Source organism: Stegastes partitus, unplaced genomic scaffold (genome assembly GCF_000690725.1).
Source record: "Stegastes partitus isolate 25-593 unplaced genomic scaffold, Stegastes_partitus-1.0.2 Scaffold1356, whole genome shotgun sequence".
Taxonomy (NCBI): domain Eukaryota; kingdom Metazoa; phylum Chordata; class Actinopteri; family Pomacentridae; genus Stegastes; species Stegastes partitus.
This window is the reverse complement of record NW_007579087.1, coordinates 61,535-69,822: the sequence shown is the minus strand read 5'-3', so window position 1 is coordinate 69,822 and position 8,288 is coordinate 61,535. Positions and strand designations below refer to the sequence as shown.

General features: G+C 45.5%; 1 protein-coding gene across 3 annotated transcripts in view; it reads right to left on the bottom strand.

Moving 5' to 3' along the window:
- Positions 1 to 492: 492 nt before the first annotated feature.
- LOC103369973 (guanine nucleotide-binding protein subunit alpha-11) overlaps positions 493 to 8,288 on the bottom strand; it is a 37,538-nt gene continuing 29,742 nt past the window's right edge. For all 3 annotated transcript variants that reach the window (XM_008298844.1, XM_008298842.1, XM_008298845.1), the window contains exons 5-7: positions 6,199 to 6,328; positions 1,977 to 2,130; positions 493 to 986 (exon numbers count right to left, since the gene is read on the bottom strand). In XM_008298844.1, the coding sequence (XP_008297066.1) occupies positions 796 to 986; positions 1,977 to 2,130; positions 6,199 to 6,328 (475 nt within the window). In that variant the 3' untranslated portion in view covers positions 493 to 795. The remainder of the gene's footprint in view (positions 987 to 1,976; positions 2,131 to 6,198; positions 6,329 to 8,288) is intronic.

Sequence of the window (8,288 nt, the reverse complement as noted above, 5' to 3'; positions counted from 1 at the left end):
CAGCTGAAAACACCAACAGAGATCATCTCTGCGTTGCCCTCACTCAGCGTGAGCAGCACGGACACTCTATGTACATTCAGCAGAGCTTCTGGGGCTCTGATCCGGGGCAGGATTAACAAAAAAGACCAAGAGGGGGACCAGGTACCTCACTGCAGCCCAGCATCGCCCCATTACAGGTTTCATAATTAGTGACCCTTTGCAGAGGAGCAGTCTGCAGCCCTCCTGCTGGAGTGTGAAGCGTGCACGGGTTAGACCAGAACGGAGAGAACCCTGTGTCTCACAGCTCAGTCTGCCCGGAGAAGGAGCTCCAGCGCCCTCCAACACACCAGCAGTGGTAATGTAGTGTAACTAAAGGAGGAGGAGACCCAGAGGGAGGAGGACCGGAGGAGGGAGGAGGACCAGAGGGAGGAGGACCGGGACCAGAGGAGGGAGGAGGACCGGAGGAGGGAGGAGGACCAGAGGGAGGAGGACCAGAGGAGGGAGGAGGACCAGAAGAGGGAGGAGGACCAGAGGAGGGAGGAGGACCAGAAGAGGGAGGAGGACCGGAGGAGGGAGCGGTAGATGTGTGACTGTGCACTGAGCGATTACTGAAACCACAAAACGGACTTTTTTGTTTTTTAAAAATCGGGAAAACCAACAACGGAGGATCTGAGCGGACAGAAGGTGGTAGAGCATGAAGAGTGTTGGTCAGTGTGTGTGTGTGTGTGTGTGTGTGTGTGTGTGTGTGTGTGTGTGTGTGCGGGGGCTGCAGGTGTCTTTGCGTGCTTCCTCGTTCCCCGTCCCGTCCCGTTCTCCTCACACCAGGTTGTATTCTTTGAGGTTGAGCTGCAGGATGGTGTCTTTGACGGCGGCGAAGACGAAGCGGATGTTCTCCGTGTCTGTGGCGCACGTGAAGTGGGAGTAGATGATCTTGTCACTGTCTGGGTTCAAGTCCACAAACATCTTCAAGATGAACTCGCGACCCGCCTGGGCGTCCCGCTGGGGACCTGGGAACAGGACACAGCGCTTTGGTTAGAACCTCTGAACCCAGAAAACTGGGCAGCAGGCGTGAAAGGCAGAAACACAAAGACGACACCATTCATCAGAAACACAAACTGAACTGAACTGTGACTTTAAAAATCAAGATTTTCAAATCAACATCAGTTTATTCTTTATGTCTCTTTGAGAGAAAAAACATCTGCATTAACTAGATTCTGCAAAATTAAAACAAAACCTCTGCACAACTTTGCACAACTGAGAAGTTTTTATAGATTCATGATAATAATAAATAAATAAAATCATTTGACAAAAGCTCAGATGCTTCTCGGCTGACCTGCAGGCTGTTAAGGATGAAAACAAACTAAAAATATCAGTAATAAAATAAATATCGTGCGTAAAGCTGCTGGTTTTTCCAGTGTTTGTGACACCGGTGGAGCTGATTCCAGGTTCTCTTCCACTTTAGTTTGTTCTTTTTGATGATTTATAGCATCACATGACACGTTTCTCTCCAGACTTTATCCTGCAGTGAACAATGAGCCCACAGTGAGTTAAAGCTGTGACGATGAACAGCTGGTGGTCCAGAGGGTCCAGTTCTGCTCCCTCAGTGATCGGTATCGTGATTCAATCCAGGATTCAGAGCGGTCAGTGTAAGTTCACTATAACATATCATTTTGGTCGGTACATACCGTTCACCATGTGACTGTGATGAGAGAGATAAGTGGGCATCACTTAATTCAATAAGCACCAGCGTCTGTCTGAGTTGTAGTGCAGCATTACAACCACAAGGTGTCGCTCTACAGTAAAAAATACACTTCAAGTGAAAGGTTCTGAGATAAACTCACACCTGAAGGGAGAAACACTGACACTCAGGAAGCATCCAGGTTGATTTTACATTTAAATAAAAGTTGTTGAGCAGCGACTGAAGCAGTAAAACTGAGTCCAGCTCTCAGGGACCAGCAGACGATACGACGCTTTCATTAAGAACTCAGTAAAATTACCGTCAAACTCTGGGAAGTAGTCAACCAGGTGAGAGTACATGATCTTCTCCTCCAGCAGGTCCTTCTTGTTGAGGAACAGGATGACCGAGGAGTTCTGGAACCAGGGATATGTGATGATGGTCCTGAACAGAGCTTTACTCTCCTCCATGCGGTTCTGCCGAGGACCGGGACGGACGGGAACACGAGAGGAGAAAAAGAAAAAACATCAGGCTGGGATGGATGCAGGAGAGAAAACTTTTCATATTATACTCAAACTCCCTCGACACCGTCCACCATGAATAGACGGGTTTGATCAGAACAGACAGAGTTTATGAGCCTAGCGTGCTGCTGCTAGCATGTATGCTACCGTCTCCTGTTAGATGGTCGACAACCTGAACAGGGAACCAGCTGAAGGGCTTCTTCTGACACTAAACATCACCTTCCTGCAGCAGCGGACTGAAGCTGAATGATAACATATCTGTGATAAATATTCCTCTATGGGTCATAATGTTGGTGGAAATAACAAAAACAAAAATGATCAGATGTTTGTGCAGAACCAGAACCAGGCTGTTCCTTCACATCTGGACCATATGACTCGCTGTGCTTTATTTCTAATGCCGTGTTTATTGTGACACATTAAACTTTATTGAAAGAAGCTGCAGCTGCACGTCGCCACAGTGTAATATTGGTAATAATCAATATTCAGCCCTGAGCTGGACGGCATCATGACGGGACAGATTACTAATTAACCAAAGACGAGCCACCTTAAACCTCCTCCGTCATGCTAATTAATTAAGCTTTAGTTCTTCAAACTAAACTGTAAATAAAAAGGGCAGCGAGGTCACAGAGCGCATACTTGGTCTTTTTTCTGTAACTACGTATTAGAGCTGCCCTCACAGAGAACATCCTGTTCACGGCGTATGCGACACATAGAATTAGACATACTACTGAGTGGATCATGTGCCTTCCTCACTCCGTCTGAATGAACAGACCAGCAGCTGGAAAACTCCGACCAGACGTAGCGGGACATCCTGCTAGTTTCTGCCACACTACATCTGACATAGTTAAAATATATATATATATGTTTTAGCAGCTTTTAACTGTAATGTTTTGAATGCTGATGCCCAGATGTGCCCTGATTGGTTAGAATATAGATAATAATCAGTAAAATCACACCAAGCTGCATTAATTTATATGCTAGTGCTAATAAAAATATCATCGTTTTACAGAAATGTTTCCATTATTTGACAGATAAATTACACACATTAAAGACTGAATGATGCTAAATCATTTTTAGTTGTTATTTTGTAGATTTTTGTCTGTTTTGGTTCATTATAGTTACTTAATAATGTCTTAATGTACATGTTGACTGTAAAACAGGCCAAAACTGGACCTAATGTTTAACAATCTGTATTCAAACTAATTTGCTCTTTTTAAAATCCTAGAATGACTCATTATTGTGGCATCACTGTGGTTTTTCAGGCACCTTGCTGAGTCTGTTTCGTAGCGCTACGTGCAGTGGGAGATGCTGAATCTCTTCCTGGTAGTGTGAGTGTTGGACGCAGCCGTTCTCATCTAAACCAATTAAGGCTGAAAGCTGCTATCAAATGTCTTCTTCCTCTTTCTGGTCTGATCTCCTCGCCAGCGTCTCTCCCAGTTTAGTCTCAGTGAGTGATAATGTGATCCTGGCCAGACGTGACCCGATGAAATCAAAGATGTTTGAGAACAATCCCGTCAAGCTCTGCTCCGCCTCGAGGGTCAGAGTCTCAGTCCTGATCCTGTCATCACAACAGGATGATCTCTGAAGCCTGAATTCTGCTCGGCTCCGTCTCAGCCGCTAACAGCACTGAAGCTGGCTGCTGTGGCCTCCCAGCTGCTAACATCTGCACAGTACAAGCAGGACGAGCAACCTGCAGAAAGCCCCATGGCCTGGTCTGTCCAGTGAGCAGCACACCTGAGCATTAACACTGTGAGTGCTGCCGGAGAGGACGGGCGTTCATCCTGAGGAGAACTCACCAGATGCAGCGAGTCGGGCTGGCAGCTGGCTCTGGTTTATGAAACCCAGTCGTCATATGACCCGGTCAGAGAAAGGGTTTGTTGTCAGACAGCAGCAGAGGGCATGCAGGGGCTGATCACATTAGCTTTATTAGCGATAATTCTATCTGAACAGTCAGAGGAGCCGAAGCCAACGACGTGGACTAAATATCTCTGCAGTAAACACACTGAAGACCTGAAGCCTACTCACAGTGAGAGATCTGGTAATAACCAGCAGTCTCTAGTGCATACGGGGCTAGCCTGTTCTTTATAATGCATATGAAGGTCTTTAGGCGGCTGGTTTACGGCTGCTGTTGGAAACAAAGCTGGTAAGAGCAGCGAGCGTGAACCAAACCAGTTATGAAACTAAAGCAACGAGCAGGCAGACGTCACGACGCTCTGCAGAGCAGGAGGGAGCTTCATGGTGCTCTGGTCTGAGCCACGCCTTCACGTCACACGTAGTCGTAAAGAAAACGTGAAAACAACAGTAAAATAATAACAGCCTGTGTCCAGATAAAGCATGAAGCAGCTACTGTACATGTTTACTTCACTTTAACGTTATCCTGACGTGGATGTGGCGTTTCAGCTTCTTTCATTGTTTTACTGGTGTTGTGTTGATTTAATTTGAAAATCTTTCACCATCTTTAACTCAGTTTCTCCTCCTTTACCTCCCTGGTCTGCTATCTAATGCTCTTCCTGAGGATCCTTCTTTTCTGTTTTGCTCTGCTAAAAGCTGCTGTGTAAGTAAACCTATCATTACTATTACCTATTAGTAATAACATGTGGAGATCCTGTAAACTATGACGCTACTTCTCTGATGTGCTGGAGTTTGCTCAGAGATCTCCGTGTCATACGTGTTCATAGCTACGTATCCATGTGCACCGTTACCCTCCTCGTGCTGCACAGTGTTTCAGATGCATGTGAAGGAGTCTGTGTCGACTCTTATGGACGATGGAGGATAATAAAACGTACGTCCACACTGGCCTTACTTCTTTAGCCGAGGAGCACGTCGACAACTTCAACAACAACAAATAATCTATTCTTCCTAACAGCAGGATGGGAGAAGACGTTTACAAGCAAAAGTATTTTATTTATATATAAAGTGTACTAGGTTTTGTATAATCCCTGCTGCAAACTGTATTTATGCATTAATTATGTATTAATTAATTATGTGACTATTTCAACTTTCAATCTGTTCAGACAGCACAAATATAATAAAAACCTCTAATAAAGTTATAAATGCTGAATAACGTCACAGCTGTGTTGTTATCGGCACCTGACGCTAGTTTAGTTTCAGCTTTTTGATGAAAATGTGTTTTGGTCAGATTTGAGTCCCTGTTATCAGCTTTAGTGAACAATCCCTACAAACATGTTCGTCTAATTTCTGTCATGCTCACCTAGCACTAGCATTAGCATTAGCACTAGCACGAGCACTAGCACAGCTCCCTGATCTCTCCTCGACAGAGCGTCTTTCAGGAGATGATTCACTCCTCTCTGGTTTCAGACACTAGATGTGTAGACAACATGAACACATCCCTCCGTCTGTGTTTCTTTAGTGAACGTCTGGAAGCTGAAGCGGTTCAGACGGAGCATCATCACTATTGCTAGAACTTTCCTTCTGATGGCCAAGTGAAGGATAAACGTTTGCAGCCAAACGCATGCTGCTGCTGCTGCTGCTGCTGCTTCTCTTTATCATCATGAGCTTAGTTCATACATATGTTTCTTCCCAGAAGCAGCAAAGTCTGATAATATCACGGCCATAACGGTTGGTGGATGTAAAGACGAGCTTCTTATGAAGTGCAACAAGTCAGACGGAAACTTTTAGAGATCAAGAGAACTTCTGGATGGAGGAGGAAACTTTAGCGGACAGCATGTGGATCCACAGACGCTGCAGGTTGAAGACTTTCATTGATAAGTTATTGGTTCAATGCAGTGAGCGCAGCGTCGTCACTGCTGTTGTTCTGTTGTGTATAAAACTAAAGATTGATGCTACCTTTGCTGAGTTATGAAACGCTCTTTAGTTGCACATGTGCTCTTAAATGTTTCTGGAGTTTTACATTCATCTAGTTTTAGGTGCAAATGAAAGTAAACGAGGAGGTTTTATTCCAGCGCAAACTGAAAACAATGACATGCATGCTGCACCTTTAAGGAGCTTCATCTAAAACTAATCTTTCTCTATAACTAAATGCGAAGTTCCCGTCCGTCTCACCTCGTTGTCGGACTCCACCAGGACCTGGTCGTACTCGCTGAGCGCCACCAGGAACATGATGGAGGTGACGTTCTCGAAGCAGTGGATCCACTTCCTCCTCTCTGACCTCTGACCCCCGACATCCACCATCCTGTCGGAGCACAGCGAGCCGGAGAATCACACCAAGAGAGAAGAAGTGAGAGTTAGAGCCTGGTCAGCCTCTTCAGAGTCTGCTGGTTGTGAACGGTTAGTCACTAGAAGCTGAGCGAGGCGTGCATTTTAATCACAACCTCAAAGACTTAACTTGTATTAAATCTTTGCAGCTACTTTGAGTTTGGATCAGATGAAACTAACCACAGAAAGCACACACATGGCTCCATTTAATTACATGCATTACATTAAGTTAATTAGAATTTCATAACCGAGCAACAAAAGAGAAATCCTGGAGTGGCTCGGTCGAGAACAAGCAGAGGATCCGGGTCACACAAGGACAGAAACGTGACTTTAGAACAAGAACAACTAGCAGTGCGAAGAGGCGTTCGACTTGTCGGCTTAGTTTGTCATTTTCAGTGATGCTGAGCTTTGTGTCCAGCGGAGGCCATTCAGTCATCATCAGTACGTGATCTCTACCGAGGCTGGAGCAGAACACCTCGTCTGCACTGTTAGTATGAACAGAAGAAACAGGACATGAGCATCTGCAGCGTGAGCAACAGTGAGGACAGAGCAAGCCTTCCCCAAGGTGCACCACAACAACCAAGAGGAAGCCTCTCCATGCAGGAGAGTCCATGCAGGAGAGAACATCTCTGCTTAGAGGTGAATATAAAGTGATAAATGTGACGGATAGAAGAGAGGAAACAGGGAGGACGGAAGAGAACATGAAGGATGACTGAAAGAACAAAAAGAGAAAGAAAAGATGGAACACAAACGAATTAGAAGTTCAGGAAGAAGTGCAGGAAAATGGAAATAAGTGAGTGCAAAGCATGAGTCTGGACTCTGAGGCAGGAGACCTGGATCGTGGATCAACAGTCTTCCTTTTTATTTCCCTTTATTTTAATGCATAACTTTATTACTTTTCTCCTCAAATTAATAGAAACTAAACAGACTGAGAGACTTCTGCTGCTGGATAACAAAGGCAGAGGTCCGTTTAGCTCAGACCAGTGAACCTCTGCAGAAGGTACAATCTGACTGGAGTTAAACTGACGGTACTCATCAGTTCTGTGGTCCCAAGGCGAAGCTCCTCGGACAGTTTCAGCTGATACTCAATACCACTTGACAGCTACACGGTGAAACTTTGATCAGACTAAGGTGAACTCAGAGTCTGCCAGAAGAAGGGACGGCATTGATAAATGGAGTCCTCCAGAAGCCAGCCCAAAATAAAACTCCTTCACATCAGACGACCTCCTTTTTTTCCTCTAGCAAGGATGAGTGACCTACTTAGCTCCATAAGCTCTCCTATGCTGGATAAACCAAGTGAAATGACATTTCCTGTGACTTCAAAAGCCAATTAAAGGAGAGGGAAGCAAACCTAATGGAGATGTTTGTCTATGAAAGGCTTCCTTGTTGCAGCTCCAGCCTGTCAACTGCATGCAGGAGCAGCACAGGCCCACATGTGACTGTTACTATCCACATATCAGCTGGGGAGCTCCTCGTCCTGCATCAAGTGTGCTCCACGTTTAATTACAGGAATGTGATAACACATTCTCATAAATCACTAAATGAAGACACTTCAATTATCACACTCTCCTGCCATTAAAACCGGACACAGCGCATTCACCGCCACTTCATATTTATCTTTTCAGTCTCTTAGCACAGAACTGATGTCACTGAGAGCATGCAGTGATTCACCATCAGCAGCACAAGTAGCGTGGAGCCTCTCGGCTAGCTGCAGCAGAGCTGCTGGGAACCTCTTCAACACAGCCTCATTGCAAGCAGAGTTATTTCTAGCCTTGCCAAGCGTAGGAGGGGGCTGACATGATGGCTTCCTATCGATTTGCACTCTTCTGTAATCGCTCTTGTTCCCTGGGTCCATCTCTATCTCCTCATCTGTTTTCAAGAGATGGAGGGAGGGAGGGAGGGAAGCTGCTCTATGCTGTGGTGGCTGCTCCTAAGAC